Here is a 25,858-nt window from a genome sequence, read left to right as displayed (position 1 = left end):
TGCTCTCTGTCCGTAGCTCCCATCTTGCCTTCTCACTGCTGCCCAAGGTCTGGCGGAGCTGGGAGGCCGTCCTGGTGTTCATGTTGAGGGCACGGTGAGGAAGAGGCTCCCCATTCCCTGCCGGAGGACAGCGCTGTGCCCAGGGCCCCGCTCAGCTTCTGCCAGGATTGCAGCAGGCCCAGAGAAGAGGATGGCACGAGCAGGACTTTGTGGCAGAGCAGTTGTAAAGACCTGTTCCCAGCTGCCGCTCCGTTGGGGAGCAGGGATCCCGTTCCTGAAGGAATCACCGCTGCGTATTCAAGGCACCCAGAGMCATGCTGACGCCACCAGCCTGGCAGGGAGGCATCTCAGCCCCTTCCTCACCCGCAAGGAGAAGGTCTCATGCTGGAGGCCRTCTGCACGGCAACATCCTCGGTCCCTCAGCACACTCCCAACACCCGTCGGGGCGACTGGTGCAAGAGGCGCTGGGGGGATGGACGGTGGTGGGAAGAGCTCTCTCCAGCAGGGCTCRGCAAGGGAAAGGAAGGAGGCCAAGGGGCCGCGACTGGCGGCGGTGGAGCGAAATCCTGTTTCCCATGCAGTGTTTCCTGCTCTCCACCCATTGTTCTGACATGGCCCTGACTCCCGGAGACGGGAGTGCCTCACCACATGGCGGGAGCCACCGCGCAGAGCCCATTCCCTGGAGAGCGGCGGGCAGAGACGCTCAGTCCTTACCTGTTTCATAACACTGCCCATCCRGGAAGTTTCTGCAGCATTGGCATCCTCCTACTATGAGCCATGCTGCCAAGACAAAAATCCACCTGGATGATAGAGGAAGAGGCCCAGAGCCCACATGAAACAGCACCCACAGKGTGGCACCGCAGCACTGATGAGAACAGAGCCTGAGAAACTGGTAGAAGGTCCAGAAATGATCTGCAAATGGCTGAAGATCAGGAAGGACTCACAGCAGAAGCCATCTGTCAGTAGCTCATAAAGCTCGTTACCTGGCATGGCAATTCAGAGCTGGTACAGAGGCAGGCTTAACCTGAGAGTTCTGGAGCTTCTTTGACAGGCTTAAAAAGTTCTCTAGATCCTAACTGATTCTTGACTGCTGCCTTCCTAGATGAAGGGGCAGCCCCGCTTCGTCACATTCCCATTGCTATTAAAAGTGTTACCAAGAGTGGGAGAAACTCCTAACACTGCTCCTGTCTATGTCCTTCTCCTGCCAACTTCTCCCACATTTCAGAGTCAGGGGGAAGGAGCTGGGGCCGCAGTGCTCAACAGGAGCAAACAATTACCTAGCTCTGGACCAGTCCTGGAATGGGTCCCCATCTGTGGGAAACTGCACAGGAGCAGAAGGCCCATTGCACTAGTGGCTTCCCCCCAGTGGATGAATTAACCAAATCATGTCTGGATGATGTCTGGACTAACGTAGGGAAGAAATCCCAAAGCTGCTCTATCTGTGGAGGCTGTCTGCAGGGCAGTGATCTGGTTTGAAGGTAGCCAGGCTAGAGCATTCTCCTCATGAGACAAAGCTGACCAGCCTGATCGGGAGGGCGGGAGCTGCCCGCCGAGAACAAAACCTCAGCGTCGCAGTAAACATGTCTGGGAGGAAACTGAAAGCAGCAGAAGGACCAGCTTCCCTTGACTTCTTTCCAGCCTGTCTCTCCCTTCCACGTTTCACACATGGTCTGTCCTTGGGCTATACTCAGGAACCTCCGCGGCCCCCAGGCAGCATCCTGGTGCACTCCGTGCCCCACAGCGACGTGGTCCCCGGCTTGTTGCCGGCCGTGCACAGCCCCCACACGCGTCCCTCCTGCTGCTGGGCGGACCCACGTGCCGTCCTGGGCTGTATCGGTGAGACAAGGGCGACCTCAAAGGGGGCTCCCTGTGCCTCGGGCTAGCYTCACATATCAAGGCATTCCTGGGGAAATCACTGGCATGTTTACCTACTAAACCTCATGCCGTTTCACAAACAGTGCCCTGAAGCATTCCCATGTGAAAACCAGGGCTGCTGGGGAACAAGTCTTATGTTTTGGTGTGTCCAGAGCCCGTGCAGTATCCGGTCGAAAATCTAAAGAACACATGGACAGGAAAGGGAAATCCATTCATTGTTTCCGACTATTTACAGTGCACTCCGGGGACGTACAGTGCCCCTGAAGAGTGTGCAGAGATTAGAGCAGACAGCGACTCTGCCACACCATCGCTGACTCTTCACCCTGGCACAGGCTGCTCCCATGAACAAAAACAGCCCAAGGCAGGACAGACYCCCAAAAAGATAGACACTGGACTGTAGCTGCTCGCATTTTTTTGGAAAATTAGTCATGCTGTGTTTCATGTTGAATTTCTTGGGTAGGCATCTGCAGGCAAGGGGCTCTGTCTATGGGGACCCACAGAGCATCTGAGGCTCAACTGCCATTTAAATAAACATTGTGTTTGCAGAAGGGAGGAAGTCACTGAGGTGGACATGCACAGGCTGAGCAACCAAGATTTGCTCCTCTTACAATCTGTTTTCTTCTGCCACTCCACATTCCTGTGAACAGCCAYGTCCTTGTTTGCCTATGAAAACCAAAGCTCATTTGAAAGTTCTTTGGGTCAGGGACCCATCCATACATTCAGTACAGCTGCAGGAAGGTGGATAGATACATGAATTCGTAAATAACCGGCTTCTTTCCCCCATCCCATTGTTCACTGGCTGCAGAGGTCAGACATACTTGGTACTATAATTACCACTGTGCTATCTTGTACTTACACGTATTCCAGYTAGATAAATAATAGGAGGGCGAGCTCACATTCTGCGATCGCTCCACAATGCAGCAGTACTAAAAAAGCAATAACTTATGATGTGTATTGTAAAGTCTGGTCCAACATGAAAAAAACATTTTGATGAAAGGATTATCTACATAGCAGAAACAAGCCTTATGAAAAGGCTTTGCAAACGTGGGCCTTGCGGTGTGCTCATCTGAAGAGCAGGGCACTGCTTTGATCTTTTGGGGAATTGGATTCATTTAGCTATCAGTTGTCCATACAGATTAATGTCCAGAAAATCTAAGGAATACATCAAGGGATTACACATAGCCTGATTTGTCCTGTTGCTTTTTATTTTTTTTTTCCTAGAAACGCCTAGATAAGAGATTTCAGTTTGTGCAAATCCCTCAGGTCTGAGGTGGAGTAGGAAACTTCTCTTGGGGTCAGTGGGGAGACTTAGTCAGGATCCTAACCTGATATTTAACCTGATATTTAACCTGCTGTTCCTCTGGAAAAGAAACCAGGGAGCCTGGGCCAGTTAATGCTCAGCTATGCTCAGCTGAAGCAGTCTGCCACACTTGCTGTCCTCGTCATTAATATGGGAAGCTCCATTTACCCAACCCATAGAACAGATCTCTCACCTCAATGCCTTTTCTGCAGAATTAACAGATCAAACTTTTATTTTTTTTCCTGAATCACGATAAATTAAAAGCATTAGTGATAAAAATGCTCCTTTTCAATGACATTTACACGTTCTAATCCACATGCCAGAAACCATAATGTCCCGATTCATTTCCTGATAGGAAATGCAAACACCTGCCTAGCTCACCTCCAGGAGGCCTCAGCAGCACTTTCTAATCATACTTTTCTGGCCATTTGTTTAGCTTTATGCTTGTGGTGCCAGTCTCGTACAGCAGGAGCCAGGTTCACAGGTATGTACAGCAACATGCCCTCGGGGAGGCTGCTGCTGAGGATTAACAGCAGTGTTGCCCATTGCRTTGGGCTCTTGCAGGTCTCTGGGACACCGGCCAGGGAGGGTCCTGCAATGCRGTGCTGGACGCTGCAGCCACCTGGCTAGGGGCAGTGCTAGGAGCTAGGGCTCCATCCGGAGCAGGATGCATGGAGAAGAGCTGGCTGCTGGCCTGCATCATGGGCAGGAGCCTGCTCCATGGGACCGGCGTCCCCAGCCCACTCGGCTGCCTTGGCAGAGCCTTTGGGGATTAGGGTGGAGGTGGGAGCAGGCAGGGCGCCTGCTGTGTTTGCATCCCCCTCACGTTGGCAGGAGCGAGGATGTGCTGGGACACTTTTCCCGAGGAAAGGGTGGGGACCCGCAGCTATGGAGGAGTCCCTGGGCAGCCAGGGGGAAACGGGGCCTCCCTGCTCCAGCCGCCGCCGGGCTGGAAACTGCAGAGACGAAGATTTGTTGTTAGCAGGCGGCTTCCTGCCACTGCCGGGGAGGAGGAAGGAGCACTGGGGTGACTGGGCACAGGGCGCAGCCAGCGCTCCTGCCTCTGCCATGGAACTGCTSGTGCCAGTGTCCTCATGGTGCAATGCCGGTATCGCTGGCCACAGGCTCCTGCCTGGCAGTGCGCGGCTGCCTCGTGCTGGATGCGCTGGCYCAACCTCCCTCATGTCTCACCCTCTGCCCCAGCACGCTGGGACATGGCAGCACATCCAGCCAAGCGGAGCAGTGCCAGCTCTGGAGCCAAAACAATTCCTTGAAATAACTTCACTGAATTTCACAGCTGGGTGCAGGGACCTGCTGCCTTGCTGCACCTCAAACACCTTTCGGCCTGAAGCACCAGGAAAYACTTTTATATCCCTATCAGTCCCACGCCCGCAATCTCGTCCTGTCCTTCAGACGAGCGTCGTGGGGAGCCCTGACACATGCAGGCTCAGTGGGGTGCTGAGGGGTCCCCCTGGCTCCCCAAGAGCCCTGCTCTGGCCAGCAAACCCCCCTGCCAGGGCCACTGAGGCCCCAAGCACGCTGGCCCGGCTGGGCGGTGGCAGCGGGCAGCGGAGCTGGTTAATGTGTAACTGGCGCCGCCACCTTTCCCCGCGGCAGCAGCGGCGCTGGGGCCCGAGCGCAGCCCCGCCAGGCAGCCCGGCCGCAGCCCGGCCTGGTGCCCAGGTGAGCGGCGGCCGCCTCGCGGCCAGGCCGGGCCCCGCTGCGGAGGCCGCGTGGCCGGCAGCCCTTGGCGCCAGGAGGGCGCCCAGACGGACTGAGGCTGCCGGGCGCTGGGAGCGTTGCGAGGCCGCCGGGAGCGTCGCGGCAGCGGCTGCGTGGCGGGAGCAGCGGGAGCGGCCGCGCACCTGCCTCCAGCCCCGCCGGCTTCCCCGCCCGCCCCTGCAACCTGTTCTTCCGCCGCTGCAGCTTCCTGGAGCCTCATGGCTCCTGCCCGCGTCCTCGGTGTCTGCAGCCTCCTCTGGAGCTGGGTGGCCGTGGCGGGACATCCCTGCAGCATTGGCAGCCAGGTAGGGGCAAAGGAGGCTCCGGGGGGCAGGGAGAGGCCGGGTTCAGGCAGGGCAGCCTGAGCTCTGGTGCCGCCATCGCGGGCAGTGGAGCCATGGTGTCCTGCTCCCGCGGGCAGCGGGACCCAGCGCACAGCTCCCTTGCTGTATAACGTAGGACGTGATCCAGGGAAATGCACCCGCTGCCCGGAGGGCGCAGAGTTACCCCGAGAGCTGTGCTGGAGAGGCATGGAGGTGGTTCCTCCTGCTCTTCCTCCTACTCCAGGAACCTCTCTGCAATCCCAGGGCTGCTGCCGACAACCTGTGCAGTGGGTGCTGCACCGAAAGCAGCAGCGAGACTTGTCTGTGGGGTGCTCACAGCCCAGATCTGGTGAAGAACTGGTGTGTCATGGCCTGGGTACTGGGGGCCCCTCAGCCCCTTCTCTCAGGCATGGGTTTCTGCAACAGAAGCCAGGATCAGCATGAACCCCATGGGGGGTAGTAGAGACGATCATGTGTTTGGTAAGGAAATGGAAGTGGCTGCTAGCTAGAAAGCAGCTGGCTAACAGTGGGAATGTGCCGCTAAGGACTGCWATGAACTCCCAGCCCAGCAGTACTGGGTATGTTTCTACTGAAGGAAGGTTGAGCCAACGTTGAGCAATGGCCCATGATTATTCAAACTGTAAAATGACCATCCAGATTTGTAGAGGCAAAATTTTCATCCCTTTGGGTGAATCATTCACAGCCATGCACTGGGACAGAGAATGATCCCTGGTCTGTTATATATACTAGTATAGACATGGACAGAGTGTATTAAGTCACTGCTATTCTCAGTGTATCTTCAGAGACGTGCAAAGGGCTGGAAGCTCTGAATGCCACAGTCCTATRCATGCCCTGAGGGAGCAGCTCTTGACGTGGGTTGCAAATCTTCAGGAGACAGGGAAGCAGGAAACATGGCAAAGAATAAGCAAAAAAGAGCAGGATTCACTGCAGGTGTGACTCAGGGCAGGGGGGCTGGAGGGTGAAACGATGGGGCATGCCATCGTGGCAATCACAGGCTCAAAACCATAGCACTACACATGCAAGCAGAGAGGAACTGTTSCTCCTCTCCAGTGTGCATTGTAAGACCCCCAGCAGAGCTCACGTTTCTCCTGAGCGTGGTACAAGATCCTTTAGAGAGGTCAGTGAGGTGTTGTGACTGTGCTGGATGTCATTTTTGGGTCAGGGAACCCTTCCTGCTACCACGTGGCTAGCAAACTACCATGTGGCTGAATGGGGAAACCTCTCACGAACTAACGATGGCTGCAACCCTGCTGTGACAAATGGCCTGCACAGGGTGGCAAAGTCTTTTTTCTCTTCTACTTCTCAGCTTTTCTTAATTTTCATTGCAATTGATGGCTCAGCAAGAGCAGATTTTGCCTGGTGAGCTGCAGTAGGCTGTGCCCTTCTGGGAATGCGGGATGAGACATGGTAGGAAGGAGCCTGGTTATCTGCTTTTTAGAAGAGGCCACCTAAACCCAGTTCAGAGTCTTCTGGAAAAATCCTACAAAATTACCTTTTTGAGGGGACTTCTCCGCTAAGATCAACTCTTACAATTTGATCTCCCCTTTAATCCTCCAAGACACTCCCAACAAACAACCCTTTCTCCAGAGAGTGGCCTCCACCAGGTGATATGTCAGACTGTGTTAAATTCATTTAGGACATGGCTGCTATTGGTGCTAAGAGGAAGGTATTCAGCTATGGCAAAGGGGAGCAGGTAAAAGCCTTGACAAAGATGTCCCCTCAGCTCGTGTTATTTTCCACCTATCTCATTCCTTCTTTAAACTCTGCAATAGGTCAATAATGAAGACATTTGTACTTGTGGAGAATCTCATTCTGGAGATTCTCCACAGCAGACAGAATCTATCTCAGACAGCAAATCTTTTTTTTTCCAGGGATGGGCCGACTGCAATGGGAAGAACCTTCTGCACGCTCCGAGTTCCCTTCCAAGAAACATCACCRGTTTGGATCTCTCCTTCAACTCCTTAGTCATGCCCAGTCACGGGACCCTTTTGATGCATTTCCCCTCCCTGCTCTCCCTAAATCTCTCTAGCAATGCTTTGCTCACGTTGTATCCAGCAGTCTTCTCCAACCTCAGAGCACTACGTCTGCTGGATGTGAGCAGCTGCAGCATCTCCTACCTCCACTCAGAAGCTTTCAAAGGCTTAGTAAACTTACACACACTGCTCCTGGGAAACAACAGTCTCCGGGAGCTGGAGATCTCTCTCTTCCTGCCCCTTGAGGCTGTTTTCCATGTGGACCTGCAGAACAACGCGCTGATCAATATGGACACTTTAGTCCTGCAGCAGATGGAGACCATCCCGCAGGTCCGTCTGGAAGGAAACCCCTGGGTCTGTGACTGCAGCACTTCTCCTTTGCAGCAGTGGCTCCGCAATAGGAAAGGTGAGAGGACAGGGATGGGGAACAGGCATCAGGGACATTTCGGTTAGGGGGAATCCTAGATGAAGGGTCATGTTTGTTCCTTTTGTTCCAACCCCTTTGCAGGCTCTCAGGCTAGTCTCGAGGGACTTCTCATGTCCCTCTTGAGAGAGAGCAAATTGAAGTGCTGTGTGTCTCAGCTCTTTGCTTGCAGTTACACACCGTAGCAAACTGTACTGAGGATGACAGAGGCAACCCTGTGCTCATGCCAGGAGCCATGAATTTGGCACTTTYGAGTAAAAAGCTGCCTAATCACAGTCACACACGTACACAATTCTGCTTGTTGCTGATAGTTCCTTGTTCAGGGGTTTGTTGCTGTTGTTGTGCTTTAGAGTGTGCTGAGGGCTGGCTAGGTGGGAGGGCAGCACCAGGAGCACTCAGCTCTGCTTCCTATCACACCAGGAACGGGTAGCGAGCACTTTCTTTGAACTGGGGAGGGAAAGGATGAAGACCCCCTTGTCCCACCTTAGGCCGTGTATCTCCCAGCTGTGCAGGTCACCTGTGCGACGCCTCCAGAGCTGTTGGGGCAGGACATCACAGCTCTGGATTTCCAGGACCTGGGCTGCAAGAAAAAGCAGCGGTTGCCTCGGGCTGACAACGTGACCCTGCCACTGACCACAGTGACCCAGAACAACAGTAAGTTGCACAGCTACAGAGGCTGCAGGGAGGACTGGTGCCCTCCTTCGCTTGGTCCCTGCCACAGGCATGTCCCTACTGCAGCCACAACCCCTGCTGCTCCCCTTAGGGCCAGGGACTCGCCCTGCCGGGGCCCCCATGGAGCACGGGGTTGGTGGGGAGGATGTCGGTCACCTGGAGCTGTTTGGTGCCAGGCACTGTGMAGGTCAGCAGAGGCTTTAGCAGGAGCCATACAGGCAACGAGACACACACTGCATGGTGATGGGCACCACTATCAGCCACACAGGGCTTTTCCCAGCAGTGTTCACACATCCTCTCCAGTTCAGTTATGTGGTGCAAGCTCTTGGTGAAGGGAATTTATTACATTGCTCCTAATGAAGAAATCTAGTGTTTGCTGCCTAAGGCACGGTGCACATGGCAAGCTGCTGAGAAGAACTTGGTATGCTGCAGACTTGCATGCGGGCTAACCTAGCATTTAATCTAACATACAACCACAAATCTAACTGGTTTATGGAGCCATATGGGACTAAAACAACAACAGCTACAATACTTCTGAAAAGCTGCTCTTAAAAAGCATTTATTCTCCTAATAAAAGCTTGCAATGAGTGGGCAGAATCCTTTGCATAGAGGCACAGTGGTGGGTCCACCCAATACACTCAGGGGGCTGTTTTTCCCAGCAAGCTTGTGACCAGGTGAGGGCCACACGTTACTCTCACATGCACTGCCCTGACACGGGATGTCCTGACATGCTTTTCCTGTACTGCAGCCACTGCACCTGCAGGGAAGGGGGGAAGGAGCTGGCCGTACCTGGTGGGCTTCCTGGTGGCCGCCATCACCATCTCCATCCTGGTCGTGGTGGCTGCCAAGTGCAAGCTCTTCCACAAGAACTTTGCTAGTTACCGCCACCGGCCACTGCCCGACASCAGCTCGATTGGAGGCAGCCACATGGAGGAGAGCACCAGCTGGGACAGGGACACCTCAGGTCGGGGGGGCAGCGAGAGCCTCCCCATGCCTAATGCTGGCCTGCACACCGAGGATGACGATGGCTTCATTGAGGACAACTACATTCAGCCAAGCGAGCAGCTGCAAGAGGAGGAAGAAAGGGGGTCACACCTCTCCATCTGAGGCCCTACGCCAACCACCTCCACTGCAGGGACTCCAGCCCCTGGCCTGTCCCCTTTCCACCCCCCAARTCTCCATCTCCTTCCTCCCTTTTTCACCTTTCCCTGGATTCTGGTCCCATGGCCTAAGTCGGTGGCAGGAAGAAAGTTGTGGAGAGGAGCAATGAGAAGGGATCAGCTGGAAACAGGGAGAGAAGCCAAAGGTGCCTGCAAGGCAAAGAGCCAGCAAGGACAGCCAGGCCTCAGCAGCCTCCGGTGTGACTGCAGAGCAGTCCTGCTCCTCTCCCAGCCTTGCTCCAGTGCTGAAGATGAATGAGAGGGTGCTTATTGCAGCACAGTGCCCTGGCAGGGGGGCTGCCCCAGCACTCCCTGTGGGTTTTGGGCACTGACCCCACTGCTCTGTCATCGCTGAGCATGGCCCTGATCAGTGCTCCACTCTGCTGTCACTCTGGGGTGTGATTAAAGCATGATTTASTTCATCTCTTCTGCTTGCAATGGTTTGTTGGGACCCAGGCCCTTGCAGCAGTGGTGCCAAGATCACCCTCCTGAGCCCCATAGGCGGCTTGGGGCACGTGGGGCAGCCTGGCAAGGGCCTCCCCACATGCAGGGTAGCCCCGGGCAAGCACCGTGGGGGCTTTGCCGGGTGTCCCAGCAGATGAGAGATGTTTTTCTTGTTTTCCCTCTCCTGTGACAGAGACACTGTGTTATCGCATCTCTAATTAGATGTTTGGAGCATCACTGCTGGTTAAATTTGCATTTGATAAAACTTTCCCAATCCACAGGAGGAAAGTTTAGGGTTGTAGCAGATAGCAGATTGTTGTTTAATCCTTAATTCTTTGACTAGAATTTGTGTAGTTTTGGTGATAGTCATTTTTCTTCGCAAACTCCAAACCTGGTTCTGCAGATTTGCAGTAATTTCTCGTTCATTTGATCATTTGGATGGGACCTAAGCTGATCAATGTGCCTGAGCGTATGTGATCTGATTATCTTTTGTGTCTTTGACTGCTTGACAGACTCCGTTTCTTCATATTTGGGAATGAGGGAAAGACCTCTGGATTTGCATGGTCTGGTACCTTGCCATACTTGGGTGTGTGAATGAAAAAAATAGGTGAGATAGATCCCTCTCTTCTAGAGGGAGGCTGCCCAAGCTCTGCTGAGCATCGCTGAAGAGCCACAGTCTGCTGGGCTGTCTGCACAGAGAGGAATGTGTTGTAGGGGTGCAGATTCCCCTCTCACAGACCCCGTTTGTCTCCTTCTCTTCCCATATAAGCCTGTTGTCTTGGTGTGCAGGTGTCTCCTCGGAGTGGAGGCCATTGCAGAGCTATGAGGTGAGCTCAGAAGTGAGCCTGGATGCTCCTCTAGGATTTGTACCGAGGTCTCAGTGCATGTGGTGGCAGCTGAAGACCCCTGTACCAGCAGGTGTGTCAAGTTGGAAACCCAGCTCTCTCATCAACAACCACCTGAAACTCCTCTGAATAAAATTTAATCAAGATCTGCTTATATTTAGTCCAGGTGGCCAAGTCTTTTTGCAGCTGTCTCTCATTGCTTACACTGCAAAGGTTTCTTGAGCTCGTTGCTTCACCTCAGAACTATAAAGGAAGAAGGAACTAGGAACTTTTGGCTGGTGGAGGCAGTGCTGGTGTGAAAGATGTGCAGAAGCTGAGCTGCTGGGCATACCAGTGGGAGGAACCTGTCTCTGCAGCCTCCCTTTCCTCTGCTGAAGGAGGTGAAGGTGACACACGTTCACCCTTGGAGGAAAGCTTCTGGTCCAGCACCTTTCAGCACTAATGAGAAACCTCCTGTAAGATGGGATGCAGCCTGTGTGCACCTATGGATTGCATATGCTGTTCCCATGTGAGGAAGATCCAACTCCATGTGAGGAAGAACCTCTTTACTGGGAGGGTGACAGAGACCTGGAACAGGCTGCCTGGGGAGGTTGTGGAGTCTCCTTCCCTGCAGATCTTCCAAACCTGCCTGGATGCTGCCCTGTGCTGGAGCAGGGACTAGATGATCTCTTGGACTAGATGATCTCTAGGGCTCCCTTTCAACCTCAACCATTCTGTGATTCCTGGGGAAACTGAGATAAAGCAGTGCAGTAATGACAGGCACTTCCAGCAAGCCGGTCCCTCTGCTAACTGTGAGTTGTTCAGTGTTTTTCACCCCCTAGAAACACTGCAGCACATTCTTTACRCTTCTGCCTTATTGTGGATGACTACCTAGGCAGCAGCTAAGGGGCTTTGAATCCCCTTCTACTTCACATCCATTGCTCCTGGTGAGGGGTTGCTCTGTTGGGCTACCCATGTGGCTCTTCAGGTTGATGCAAAGGCAGACTGAAGCCAAGAGATGAGGAGAGGGGAGGATCCTTCTGCCTTGTTTATTGCTCTCAGCCATCCAAGGAATTAATTGTTTCAGGCAGCAAGAAGTTGGCTGTTGTCATCAAGAAGCCTGGTCTGATCCTTTGTGTACCAGCATCACATTCATYCCTCACACAGTCATGCAGTGTTTGCATCGATGCCTCCAGCAACATCTGTGTGGTTGATCAGTTCAAGGTTCTCATGAGATGGCAGTACAGGGAAAGTGATGCTGAAGAACCAAAGCCAGCAGAGAGRATCCCATGTCCTTCCTGTGGACACAGGAATGCCCTATCCCTGCGTGGGAAGATTGTTCTGTTGACAGTGATTGCTTTTATCTTCATGGGGGGAAGTAAATGTCCAATGGAACAAGTTCTCCAGCTGTTCTGCATTCCCCTGCCTTTTGGTCTAATAGGACAGAGTAACCCTCTTCCTGGCCTCTCTTGTCGCCTCCAGATGTACTCAATCCCCTAGCCCATAAAGTCATAGACTACAGAACTGAAGCCTTTGGGCTTTATAGATTTAAGTCAGACAAAATTTAGGAAAACTGGGTGTGAAAATGAGGTCTAGATCACCAGGCTCCTTCTCCCATTCCAGGTAAGTTGTTCATTATGGAGGTGATGGGTGGTGGGTGCCTTTCAGCTGTGTTTAACTAGGCTGCAGTCCTGTCTCCAGTAGAGCAGCTTGATACCATAAGGGAGTGCAGTAACTGCTGGAGATCAAGGGTTCGCTGCTCTGTCCCGTGAACACGAGGCCGTAAAACTGCAGGGACCTCCTCAGAGGAAAGATGTCCAGGGTGCAGTGCTGAGGCCCTGGCTGCAGACCCTGCCAGTGACCAGAGGCAGGGGAGGCTTTGGGTTTGTTCAGATGATGACTGCCCCAGCCTAATGCTTAGGCGCTTGATGCTGCCACCTGCTTTCATAGTCTTAAGTTTCTAAGACTTATTATTTCACTTTAGGAGACCGCAGGTGTCTTCCAGCCCCTTGTTGAAGGAGCTCAGCRTGACCTAGCAATGAAATTTGAGAACAGGATGTAAGCAGCAACTTCTCAGGGTGTAAGTGAGCACACATGCACATGCATCTCGGGCCAAAGTAGCAAAGTGCTTTGGTGTTAACAGGCAACATGGACATTTAGTGGGAATTACTCATGTAATTTCTTCCCTGTTGGTTTCTCACACTGACAGGTACTTTTTTGCATGCACTTTCAAGGACCAAATATCACAACAGCACAACTAGTAGCCTTGTAAACACAAGTCTGTTACTGTATGATCACACAGTCCTTGTGCATTGCTGCAGGGTTTCTGTGTACCTTYTCCCAGCGTTTCCTGCTGTCCGTCCTTAGCTTGTCAGACTTGCTAGAAGGCCCTTACCTTTCCCATGGCTGGTCTGTGCACAYAGCTCCCTGCAAAGCTGAGCCACGTTCCTGGAGTGCTCTGCTTCCAGCATCAGGCTTTGCAGTGAAATAGTCTTGTCTCAAGGGGTTGATTATAGACTCACCTTAGTGAGTGAGTGTCTCATACCATGAAGCTGCACTATGCATTATAATTTTTGCATTCCTGTCATCTCTGTGGTCAGATAAGCAGCGCATGGGACATAGGTAACTCCAAGTTTTTTCTGTGGGGACTGGAGTTTACTTGGGAGCAGCCTATTCAACAGCAAATAATACATGTAGGAGAGCTCAGACCAAAGGGGACTGTTAGGTCATGTGTATGATGTGCAATACAGGCTATATATCTTGCCCAGGAACTTGAAGTATCTTCTAGAGAGGAAACCTAATGTCTGAAGCCATGAGGAGACTGAAAACCTGTTGGCTTGTTCTACTGGTCAGTCAGTTTTCTCTCTTGAAAAACATATTTCTAAATTGATTTTTTTCCTGCCAGTTTTGCAGTCCCTGCCTCATGTTTTGCCTTCTGGGCTTACCTTAAGAGCCCTTTACTCCCTCTGCCACTCACTGTGAAAATATATGCTGTAAAATATATGTTGTAGTTTTTGAAAAGTTCTTGCATCTTTCTGCCAAGGTGTAATGGAAGATGTAAATCTGAGAACCGGAAAAAATGCATTTTGGTTATCTTTTGGAGATGATTTTCTGAGCTTTTCAATCTGATTTTTATAATATAAATGCATGCACTATATGCAGTATCTTAGTTTTGATCTCATTGATGTTTTAAAAAAGATTAAAAACACAAGTCCTTCCCTGATTTTCCTACCTCAGGGTCTCATTTGCTCTCTTCCCTCAGGATCTCATGGTGAGCTGCTGGGCTACTTTGGCACTATTTGTCAGCCCCTCTGTTTATTCTTTAACTGAGCCAAGTGGTTATTTTTCCCACGACAGCCCCTCCCCACCACATCTAGACAACTTCAGTGCAAGCAGGTGGGTGTCCTGCAGAGTTCGGGACACCAGAGGGCTGGAACAGAGAAGGAGCCTTCTCTACGTGRCGTGGAGAGTGGTGCCCTCGCTGCTGCCGCGGTGAAGCTGCCGACAGGGCCGAAGTGCAGGCTGGCGGCAGGCTGCTGGGAGGCAGCAGCGGCTGCTCGGGGCCAGGCAGCCTCTGTGTGGACAGATGAGCTGCCACCGTCCCACTCAAGCTGCAACCGTCCCCTTCGGGGGGACGGCACCGCAGGCTCGGGCTCCTACATCGGAGCTGCATGTGCATCCAGCAGTGGAGATCTTGCACAGGGAAACAAGCCTGTGCATTTGAGGAGCAGGGGGGCAGTGCCCTGCAGGCCCATGAGCTGGAGCTGCAGCCCAGGGAGGGCCGTGGGGCTGCCGAGATCTCAGCTTGAGCTCAGCCTGAGCAGAGCTCAGCTCAGCACTGCCCGGCAAACCTCCCTTCCCAAGGGAGGCTCTCACTGAAGTATGAGGCTTCGACAGCGCCAGCTTCTGCAACACTTTATTATGTTTTTTCCATGCACAACACAGGAAACACGGGAAAGGAACAAAACAGTAACGCTGCTGCAGGAGGTGAATCAGAGACCGGCGCAGGGCAGGCTGAACGCTTGGGCAGCCACACGCCGAAATCTCCATCTTCAGAAACAGCCTGTTTGTATCCATTATTTCCTTGGGCTCCTGACATGGTCCTGAGTCATCCTCTTCTGGCAAAGAAGACTTCACATGCACCTGGGCACATTTTGAAGGGTCTGCAGAGGGGCAGATTCACGTTGACGCGCGGGCAGYGCGGAGCTGCAGGCTGGGCACAGACCCGCATGCCCACAGAAACCCACGGATGGTGGTGGTGCAAAACTGCTGCTCAGCTCCTGCCGCCGCTCCGGACTTCCTGCTGAACCTGGGGAAGGGCTGCTCTTGCTACCCAAAGGTGGAGCGTTTGATACAGAAGGACCTAATCTTGGTAACAGCCTCTTAGCTCCTGGCCAGATTCAGGGAGGTAATGCAGTGAAAGGAGGAAACAGCAGTTTAATAAAATCTGCAGGTGATACGAAACTGGTAAAGGAAAATGTAGAAATATGACAGATACAGAAAACAAAAAACAGCATAATGATGTTCCTGTGCAACTAGTTAGTTTGGAAAAAGTTACCCAAGACTTTAAAGGGAAGGAAAGTCAGTGGGAACAGGGCAAGAGTGGATGAACAGAAGCAATGGAATCTGAGCACCGCAGAGCAGCACGGGCTGGAGCTGCAAAGGGATGAAATCCTCATTGTCCGGCATGTACCTGATGTGCTCCATGGACGATGAACCCCGGACATTGCTACCAGGTGTAACACAGGCAGTGGTTCATGCTGCTACCAAGGGAATGAGCTATGGTCCCCTTTAAAGTAAATTTGCTAGAAGATGCCCCAAAAGCCTGTTTTAATCTAATTGGTTACCCTAATCATCATCAGAGGAATCATCGCAAATAAAGTGCAAAAATAATGGCTGAGGCAGAACAGCTCACGTTGGGGCAGATGAGAGCAGGCAGGAAGATGAAGAGAGAAACAAGGAAAGGCTGCTCAGAAACAACTTCACCAGCAGCACCGGGTCTGCATCTACGGAAAGGGCAGGGGCAGTGAAATGGTTTGTGGCTCTTATAGGGAAAAAAAAAATCAAGTAAATTAGCCTAAATGCACAGGGAAAGTTTCCAAGTTTCCTGCCTCTAGGACAGGCTGACAGAAATAGAACACCAAACTGTTTCACAGTGAGGCCCCAGTGGTAACGGCACAACTGTTACACACCAGGGAGCGACAGGTGGGGAACAGGGAAAGGGGAAAAGCTGCTGCACTGAACGTGCTCCCCGCAGGACCGCGGCACCTGCCTGTTCTCACGGCGCCGGAGGTGCCTGTGCCTGGGAAACCCGTGCCGGGGGAGGACAGCGCGGCCCCTCGGCGCCTTGCAGGGCAGGAGCCCTCCGCGCGCCGGCCCTGCGCCTGTGACACCRGCCTCCCGTCCTCACCGAGCCCCCKGCGGAGCTCACGGTCCAGCAGTGCAAACTAGTGGCAGCACCCCCTCCGCCTGCCCCTTGGATCAAAATGCAGAAGACCGTGGGCAGCAGCAAGGTAACGTTGGGAGAGCTCTGGGCGTTGTAAACACGAACAGCATTTCATGGGTGCAGACCCGCACGCAGACCCCGTGCTCCCTCCCRCACACACACCTGGAGGTGCTTCCTCGAGGGGAAGCCCCTCGCAGCTCTGCTTCATCCTGGCTCCCCTTGCTTCCTTCAGCACGCCTGCTAACGCTCCCCGTATTTCCTGACATTTATCAGCCCTTGCTACAGGCTGTTCTTGTTTTCAAGCTGGCGGGAAGGGGGGACAGGGCGCAGGGCATCACAGGATGCTCAGCGTGTGCGCAGCTTCACGTGCTCGAAAGCTCTGAGCAGATTTACGAGCTGATTACAGCCCGGGCGGCAGCTCTGCACAGAGCACAGGGTGGTTTTGCACCACGAGCAATCTCAGCCTCTCCTGCCGAAGGAGCAGCCRCGGAGCAGGGACCGCGCGAGCACTGGGGTCCCCAGCGGTACGGGACAGGCTCACCTCAACTCCCGCTGCGGCACCGCGGCCAGGCTGGCTGGGCAGGCGGCAGCCGCGGCGGGAGGCTCTGCTGAGAGAAAGAGCAGCCCAGGGCAGTGCTGGGCTTGTAGAGCTCCCGCTCCCGAAGCCCGTCCAGGCAGCGCAGGGTTCCCACCACGCTGTTAGCCTGAGGTAAAGCAAAGGGCAGTCACGTCTGATTGGAGCACAAGGCACCCTGCGAATCTCCCTTGCTTTGGGGATAACCGGTGGGGCGGGGAGGCAGGAGCCCTGCTGCTGAGTCGTGTCCAGGGAGCCTCGCGCAGCGGGTCCCGCCAGCTCTGGCGCAGCGCCCGGGGCTCCGGCTCAGATCAGGTTGGCCATGCTGGAGGTGGGAGGAAGTCGCCTGTTAGCAGCTAGACGGCCAGAGATGGTGAAGACACTTATTTCGCCTGTGTCCAAGCCTCGAGGAGCAGCTTGGCAGCAGGAGGTGCAGAGCACGTAGAGCAGCAGGGAGAGGAGGATGGTGCTGCCAGCAGCCAAGAGGATGATCCCGCTGGTGAACATGCTGCCCAGCGGCTGGAGGGGGCTGAGCTGCATGCGCGTGGTGGAGAGCACGGTGAGCACGATGCCACAGACGAGCAGCACCAGGGCGCTGAGCAGCAGCACCAGGCAGTCCGAGAAGCCCCCGCTCTTGAGCAGCTCGATCTGGTCCCGGCTGCGGATGCAGTTCATGTCCTGGATGGCAGAGCTCAGCAGCTGCTTCAGCAGCACCAGCAGGGCCAGGAGGCAGAGCGTGGTGCCCACGGCCAGGCGCCACTCTCCGGATCGGCTGCTGGTGCTGTACAGCAGAATGATGCCCCCGATACCGCAGGCCAGGATCAGCACCACTGCCACCCCGTAGCACAGGATGGACTTCTTGGGGTCCTGGAACCACCAGAGCTCCACGTGCTCCTCCAGGATGTTCCTCTGGATGTGGTCGGCGTCTGCGGGCGTGCGGGGAGTGCTCAGCTCTGCCAGCTCCGGCATGGTGAGCGGCTGGGTGGCGTGGGCACCTCGGCACAGTCACAGAGGGGAACCCAGACCTTTACAGCGAAGGGGAGGGCCGAAGCAGTGGCACTTGGAAGGCAGCAGCGTTTCTCAGGCGGGGACGCCCCTGTCTCATCCTTTGGTGCCCTGTGGAGCTCCCTTCTGTGGTGGCAGTGCCACCCAGAGAGCTACGGTCCGTGTGCTGGGGCTGAGCCCTGCCTCCAAGCAGAGATGCAGGCCATGCTGGAGCATCCCCTGGGCAGCGCCGTCGGGGAGTGACCAGGGCCCCGGCCTTCCTTTCCTGAATGTTTCATCTGAAAGAGGCAAGAAGAGAAAAAGAGATTATTAAACAGAGCCCCCAATCCTCTGCACCAAGAAATGCCCTGCCAAGGCGCTGAGCCTCAGGGCGGGCACACAGACCCCAGCCTCCCTCTTGGGCCCCCAGGCCTCCTCCTGCCTTCCCGGGCAGTAGTGCCCGGCACTGCAGCAGGGACATCAGCCCGTCCCGGCAAATTCCCGCTGCGACGGCCTTGCCTGGCGCGTTGCTGCTGCCGGCCCGGGCGCCCTGCGCGGAGGCTACGGGCTCATCGCTGCCGCAGCTGGTGCTGGCAGCAGGGCACAGCGGAGCAGGGGCTGGTGGCCCCTGGGATAAAGCCCCATTCACGGCTCTGACTTCACATGCTCCCTCATCAGCATCAGCCTCTTGTCACCAACTGGCTCTGCTGCCTAGAAGGGCAGCGGGAAGGTGGGGGTCAGGGCTGGAGCTTAACCCTTCCAGCCCAGTGACTGGAACGGTAAGTGCTGGCCTTGCAGCTTGGCCTTGGCCCCAGAGCAGCTCCTCAGCCTTGTCTCTGTCCCTGCAATTCCCATCCCAAGACTCCTGCAGAAACCAGCACAGTGTCCATCCTCACTGTTTCTTCTGGCCGTCAGAGACACTCTCACAAATTGCCCAACATCTCAGAGGGGTCAAGCTGGGGCAGGCACTGATGGAGACCTCAGTGTCTGTCCAAGCTGCGTCAGAGCTCCCAAGTGGAAGGACGGTCACACAGTACCCTGCATGCTAAAAAACCCTCTCCATCAGCCTGTGCCAAACATGCTCCATCTTTATGCCGTACTCAGCATAATGTTGGGACCTAGCCCTTGTTTTGGGGCTCAGTAACAGCAGGCTGTGGCTTTTGCACATGGCAACCCTCCCCTTGCCAGCAGTCTTTTCTAGCTCCCTTATTTCAGACACTGTTTGTAAACAGCATCCCCTTGTGCCAGTGCCTTGCTGTCTGCTAAAGGTAATAGGGCTCTGCCCTGATACACAGACCAGAGCCTGGAAAGGCTGCTGCAGACACTTCCAAAGCAAGGGCTGAGGGTAAAGCCATCTCCTTGGCATCTTCAACAGGGATGCCTAGAAATTCCTCTTCATCAGGGACAAGCCACCATGGGATGGGGAACAATGGGTCAGGGGCGCCCGGACCAGACACAGCCTGACAGTGTCAGGCCAAGCTCCTCCTGAGTCACTCGCGGCTGTGCCGGAGCATGAGGTCACTCGGCCGTGGCTCCGGGCACGCTGCCAGCTGAGCTCACGTGGCCAGGAAGTCTCTCGCCACTGCTTATTTGCAGGCCTGGGCCCTGATGCACTGCGTGAGTTGTGCTCCCTGCTATTTCCCGGCACAACTGGTGGTGGTTGGTTTGTCTTGGCAGGGACTGGAGTGAAACACAGAAATCCCTGCTGCAAAGGGCACGCTCGTTTGGATGCTCTTGGGAGATGTGCCACTCCTTGGTGATCCCAGAATGACCAGAAAGCATTAATGGGTGGAAAAGGCAGCAACGGAGCATGCTGATTCTGTGCCTGCAGGGCCTGCTTCACTTTTGCATGAGACGGGAAAGCCACCTCTTCCTCTCTGCAAAAGTGCCTGTGCCCAGGACACGGGCAGCCAACAAGGTGGTGGCTTCAAGGGGTTCTTTCAAAACAGAGGGGTGAGACAGTATCGAGCCTGGGGTCATTCCCCATGTACACACCACAGCTCAGCCTGGCCTGTGTTAAGCACGACTTCCTCCTCGCCTTTCCTTCTCCTTATCTCTTCTCATTGACAAAAGGGTGAGTCTAGTAAATAGCAGGTTTATTGATAAGATAAACATTTTTGTTCTAATAAAACATAAATCAGAAGTGCAAAGTTTGTGGCCTTCTGTTACTTGACCAAAGTTGCACGTACAATCAGGTTGTGCTTCACACAGTAAACAAAACCAACACAACGGAAGAAACCACAAGGAGAACACGACCAAAAGTCAACCTATAGCATTTCATTGTCAGGCTTTTAAAATTTTAATCACTTCAATTTTTATTTGCCTAGAATAAGGTCAGGAGTAAGATAAAACTGTTAGCACGCCTGCCTGCAGATTGAAATATAGTAAAGTCCTCTACAGGCACATATTTCCTTATACTTTATTAACCTTTATTAAATGAATGTTTTGGAGAAACAAAGACCTCCATTGATGTATGCCTCCATGTTTTCTGCAATCTGTTTGAAAAAGTTCTGGGAAGATAAGCTTTTGCCCTAYGGATAGGCACATTTGCTGGGGCTTCTTTAGACTGTGAGGGTTTGTGTCATTAGTTGCAGTTATTTTTATTCACAGAGTCATTCCTGAGCTTAGGTCCTTTGCCTCCCCCCTTTCACTGCCAACCTCTTGAGAAAAAAAGTGGTTGTCCTTCTGTTTTAAATCAAAGCAGCCCTATCTTGGGGTGTCATCCACCTCTTTGGAGAAAGGATTAAAGTAGACCTCACAGTAACACAGACACTCCCTGAGTTTAAGCCAGCTAACCCATCAGACTAGCCAGTCTGATAATCTGTGTATGGCAGGTCATTGAAGTTTGCCATTTAGCTGGTACTGAACCCTGTACATTCAGTGCTGCCATCCTTGTATGCAAGATAAAAAGGAGGAGAGGACCAGCCCACTGACACAGAGATTTCTAATCAAAGGCCACAATTGAGAAAAAAAATTACAGGCTGTTTTCTTCTACACCACTATCTGGCAGGTGGGGAGGAAAAACAGTAAAGCACTGGAAACTCAGGAAAACTGAAATGATAATGTCTTTCCTTTCCTTTCTTTTTTTCCCCACTCTAGCAAACATTAATTGAGCACTGGGAGTCATGAACTGTTTTCCGACCATCGCTGGCAGCAGGTGCGAGAAACACTCYGTCCAACCTCCTGGAAACAGGTATATGCACTTGCTTATTTATTTATACTCTTTTCATGGCCTGTTTCCCTCTGGTATCTGGCAGATGGGCATGGAGTGTACGTTAATTAACACTTTCTTTTCAGCCAGATACAACCCAGCATTGAAATAATGCTCACCTCCCTCCTCAGCCCCAACCCTGGCCGGTTATGAGACGTTGTTTACCTACAGCATTCGGGAGAGGAAGCCTCGCGGTGGGACAGGCTCCTGCAGCGCTGCCAGCCTCCAGAACGCTTCTAGGCAGCTATGTGGAGTATGGCAGCATTGTGAAGCCTGGGGAAGACCGGCAAGATTTGCTATAAAAGTAAACACACAAACCCGTCATTGTCATTAGCTCTCAGCGAGATTCCATGGAGCCCCGCAATCTCCAACAGATAAAAGTCATCTTCTTCCCTTCTTTCCCCAGGTCTGGCCGTGGTCTCTTTGGGGTGGATTTGTCATTCCTCTGTGCTTCTGTTTCCCCTTACCGAGCCCCACAACTCTATATTCCAGAATAGACATAAATATTTTCCCATCCTTCCGTGACCTTATTCTAACTCTCCAGGAGGCACGAGAATTACATTCATCTGTGTTGTTTTATGTCTGAGCCTGTGCCAAGACACAAAGCAGAAGCTCTGAATGTCATGGTGCTCAAAGCCCTTCAGTGCCCTTGGGATCAGGGACACTGCTGTTTTGGGACACATATGACCGTCAGCCTAGAGGTGGGCAGGGCCCAGCTCTTCTCCTAGGAATTCAGGAACAGAGGAAAGAGGAATCTGCCAGGAATGAGGATATCAGAGCCCTTCAGCAGCATCTGTCTCTCCCAAAGACCTGACAAGATTCATGCTCTCCTTCAGCTGCTACATCAGTTACCAGCTCCCATCGCTTCTCCTTTCTGGGCCAAAGACCAGGCAAACCTATGCTGTCTAACATGTATCTTTGAAGGAAGACCACGCTCTCTGCCCCACAAAAGGGTCATAAGTGAGTATCACAGTATCCCTCCTGCCAGCACTCCTGCCACCAGACATCACCCTGGAAGCCCTGGGTTATGGCAGCATCCTCCCTTCCTTTCACCAAGCCTAGGGGGTCTGCAGACAGGGGAGGCGGGTGGCTTGTTGCAGTAGGGTCTGCGTGCAGATGCTCTGTATGGGAATCTAGATGGCTTTGGCATGTTCCATTATGAAGGGTCCCGATCACCATCCTTTCCATTCAGCGTCCCAACAGCGAAAAGCCTGCCCCAATGCCCGTGCTCAGGGAGGCCTGTGAATCCTACCAGAACATGAAMCACCCAAGTCCTACACGACAAGAGAAGAGGCAAGGGTGTAAAGAAGAGATGGGGGGGTAAAAGTCAGGACCTCTTAAGAAGTTTTCTGAAGCAGCCAACTAACCTGCCTGGGATACTGCTGAAATACGGCCCTTCCCTGCCCTGCACAGGTCCCCGAGCAGAGCCCTTCCTTCCTTGAGGGCAGACGTTCACTCACCTGCAGCTGCCACGTTGCCCACACGCAGTACAGCCCAGCGCCGTTCCCTACACRGGCTCCCGGCCAGCAGCAAGATCTTTCTTCCAGACTTTCCTTCCACTGGATTCAGCTACTAAAGGAGCGCAAGGGTAGCACCTAGCCTGCCCCCTTCCTCCCACATCCACCTGCCAAGGAATCGGMGTTCCTGCCGGCGTCCCTTCCTGGTGCATCCTGGGCAGGCTGTGGGTGCCGATAGGCTGCGCGGCCAGCGATCGCCTCCCGCCCAGGCAGGTGCATTCCCCAGCAGGGAGGCGTCTGGGCCGGCCTGCTGCCGGCCTTGGAGCAGCTCCAGGGCCTACCCCGCCCTCCCCAAGCAGGATCTCTCCACACACCCGTCCTGGAAGGTGCCGCGTTTCCTCCCGGGCACAAGTGAGGGGGTGGCAGGTTTCAGGAGAAGCTCCGAGGCGGCAGGTGAGGGGAAGTTTGCAGCCACGTTGGCAGCGCTAGGGGAGATTCAGCACGTTGTAAGCGAGTGTTGGGTGTTACGTGATGTTGAGCAAGGTACCTCCTGCACTCCTGGCCAGGCTAGGACCATCTGACCACACCAGGAGCGATCTCCGAGCAGCACTGGTCACGCAGGCGGGTAAGCAGGGCGAGGTGTCACTGAGCCCCTTTGCCTTGGCCACGCAGCCAGTGCCCCAGTCCGGGGAGACAGCAGCAGCAGCGGCCACCGCGCTGCACAGGGGCGCAGGCTCGGCCAGCAAGGGGGGAGAAAAGGTTGGAGATTTAAGAGGGATTAGGGAGATAGAAAAGGGCTCATTTCAGAGAAGGGAAAAGGGGGTAGCACCAGGAAGGCTGATGCCCGGGGTGAGGGGATTTGGGTGTCCTGGATTGAATGCATGATCTCTGCCTACCCGATCACTGTTTGCAGCTGGGCTATGATAGCAGATATCGACTGTGTGTTTGAGCAGCGGGAAGCCCTCTTGGGAGATGCAGACAAAGGAAAACTGGGTTCAACAGCATCTCTAGCCTAATAGAGATGGCTAAATAACGGGAAGGGAGTCTCTGTTATAAAGTCATATCCTAGTTTTTTAGCAGCTTATGGAAAGTGAAGCTTAGGATACCAATTAGTGCGACAGCCTCAGGAATTTGTCAGTGCAAAACTTGACAGATCTTATGAAACTTGTGTAACGTGATCTATCTGGTGCTTGGTGTCCTCGACCTAAAACAGCAAAAGGGATGTGGAGGGTTTCCCTGCACAAACACACTTGAACAATGAGCTTACCCCTACCAGCAAAGCTCATCCTTTTGTTGGCCAAGCTAACAAACATCATTCAACAGGAAAACTCACTCAGCTTTAAAGAGGGCCATACATTTGCTTTAAAAAGTGGCTTGTAAGCTTTACAAAATGTGAGGTGTTGAYGAGCTCCTTTAGAGTGGCAATAAGAGAAACAGGCAATGCAGACTAARAGAGGGTGAAGGCAGGAGGTTTCTTTGCATGCCAAAACAACTTTAAATCGTGCCAAAGCATGAGGGGGCAAGCAGGGAACAGCATACAAGCATAATGTTTTTCACCCTACATTTAACCTATTGAACATTTACAAAGGCTAGAACTCTTCTGAATAAGCTTTAGTTAAACAGCAGCTCTTCAAAATACTATTCAAGAGCAGGCACCAGGATGGAGCTGTGCACCCTAGAAGCAGCCAGGGATGCCAGTGTTTGGGCTCTGTAAAAGCTTCATCATACACAGCTTGGGATTCAGAGCAGTCTGTTTGGCAAGCAGGGCTCAATAGGGCTTCTTACCTAGCTGAAATATTTGGAGGCTGGATAGTATCTGCTCACTGGAACACTTCCCCCATGGTAAGTTCACTGAGCTTAAAAGTGCAAGGCAGACATTCTCAGAAAGAGTGACTAACAAAGTGCCATGAAATAAAGCGAGATGGTGACAGCTCTTCTCCATTGAGGAATATAAATGTTAGCTGCTCTTGTACCTTTTCAGAACAAGGGCATCTCTTGCTATATTATAGCAAATAATTTGCTGATACTTCTAGAGATAAAAGACTCAATAAGATTCAAAAAGATTCAGAGACCATCAGCATACAAAATCACAAAACTTAATTCTGAAAAAAAATCTGCAGCATATACATGGGAGATTGACCTTTTTTTTCCCCCCCAGTATAGAACTGGTCAGTTCCAGTGGTCTTTGACAAAATCCAGTTTTAGCATTCTGCTCTCGCTGACTTTTAACATTCTTAATATTTCAGTTGCCTCTCTACATCCAAGATCAAGTTCAAAATCTTCTGRAATCCTGTTTGCCAGTTGTCTACCTACGCTTCATCCAGAAGGGCCTGTATTGTGTTTAAAATTGTATCTTTCTAATGAGGGTGACACAGGGGCATACCTTTAAGCATATTAATCACCACTCAGAAATCATTCTTCACTTGCGTAAGCTTCTTCCTCTTATTAGGACAGGGTTCTTTTTCAGAAAGATTGATTCCATTTGTCTAAACCACATCTATTAAAGAAGTGGCTTCTACCACTCAATTTGCTCTGACAAAGTGAGGGGAAAATTATACCACATGGGAGTCTAGCAAATTAAAATGGGTGTGTTCTGAAAATTTAAGAGGGAACTAGTTTCTAAAATATTTGATAATTGCATTAATTACATCCTCTTTCTGCACAGGAAGCATCAAGATGATTATATGGGGAGCTGGGGGAGGAAGGAAGAGTATTAAGCTTTCCCATTAAGAGACCAATTCCATTTTTACTTCATCCTTTTGTTCCTGTCAAACTTGAGCTTCATTCAGGTTTAAGGCTGCAAAATARAAAAGAGGCTTCATTTGCATTCATGGACAAACCATTCAACTTAAATCTCCTAGGCCGTAGGGGCTTGTGGAATCACCTATTTTACCTGGCATTTGCCTAGAAAGGAGTCTGGTATCTCTAAYGTTAGCATGGATTAAGTGTTATCCAGTTTGGACATCATTATCTTCTGTACAGCATTACTAGGAGTATGTGGAATGCACCTGTCACTTCTCAACTGTTCAGAATAGGAAATGGAACAATAATGCACTGACAGTTAAAATACCATATAGTTCCCATCTCAATCTATAAGTTAAATTTAGGATGTACAAGTACTATTCCTCAGTGAGGCAAGTGTGTATCATGCACTGACAACGAAGGATGCAAAAATTCACTTTCCTCCGATAATTATTAGGTAGATAACACCTTTTTTTTTTTTTTTTTTTTTCTTTTCAGGAGAATCCCATTGAAGTAATAAACCAGAGGGGTAGCAGCCCTGAGTAACAGGAGATTTACAACTTTAGACTTCAGATTTTGGACTGCAGATTTTGAAGTCTGAAATTGGGCTACCTTTTTGTTCTACTGAAATAATTATACTAGATGACACAACATGTCGCTAAATATGAGGCAGGGGCTTGAACAAGGTCCAGCTCAAATGTACTTG

The 25,858-nt window shown here is 52.5% G+C and overlaps 2 protein-coding genes across 3 annotated transcripts; one reads left to right on the top strand and one right to left on the bottom strand.

Annotated features, from left to right (window-relative positions):
* The first annotated feature begins 4,243 nt into the window (after window positions 1-4,243).
* On the top strand, window positions 4,244-9,417 carry CUNH1orf210 (chromosome unknown C1orf210 homolog). The gene is made up of 5 exons (XM_026052477.1): window positions 4,244-4,283; window positions 5,102-5,202; window positions 7,113-7,620; window positions 8,143-8,292; window positions 9,059-9,417. The coding sequence occupies exons 1-5, from the start codon at window positions 4,244-4,246 to the stop codon at window positions 9,415-9,417; spliced, it is 1,158 nt and encodes a 385-aa protein (XP_025908262.1).
* Window positions 9,418-14,874: 5,457 nt separating this feature from the next.
* TMEM125 (transmembrane protein 125) lies at window positions 14,875-18,034 on the bottom strand. Of its 2 annotated transcripts, XM_026033218.1 has the most exons (2): window positions 17,551-18,034; window positions 14,875-17,469 (listed from the first exon to the last, which is right to left on the bottom strand). In XM_026033218.1, exons 1-2 carry the CDS (start codon window positions 17,725-17,727, stop codon window positions 17,065-17,067), a joined length of 582 nt encoding a protein of 193 aa, XP_025889003.1. In that variant the 5' UTR covers window positions 17,728-18,034; the 3' UTR covers window positions 14,875-17,064. The 2 variants fall into 2 exon arrangements, with proteins under 2 accessions (XP_025889003.1, XP_025888996.1); XM_026033211.1 differs by having other exon boundaries at window positions 14,875-18,034.
* Between the last annotated feature and the right edge of the window lie 7,824 nt (window positions 18,035-25,858).

The sequence above is a fragment of the Nothoprocta perdicaria genome, unplaced genomic scaffold (genome assembly GCF_003342845.1).
Source record: "Nothoprocta perdicaria isolate Ctin4 unplaced genomic scaffold, notPer1 scaffold_0, whole genome shotgun sequence".
Lineage (NCBI taxonomy): Eukaryota > Metazoa > Chordata > Aves > Tinamiformes > Tinamidae > Nothoprocta > Nothoprocta perdicaria.
The sequence above is the reverse complement of the archived record's forward strand: the minus strand, read 5'-3'. Positions and strand labels throughout refer to the sequence as shown.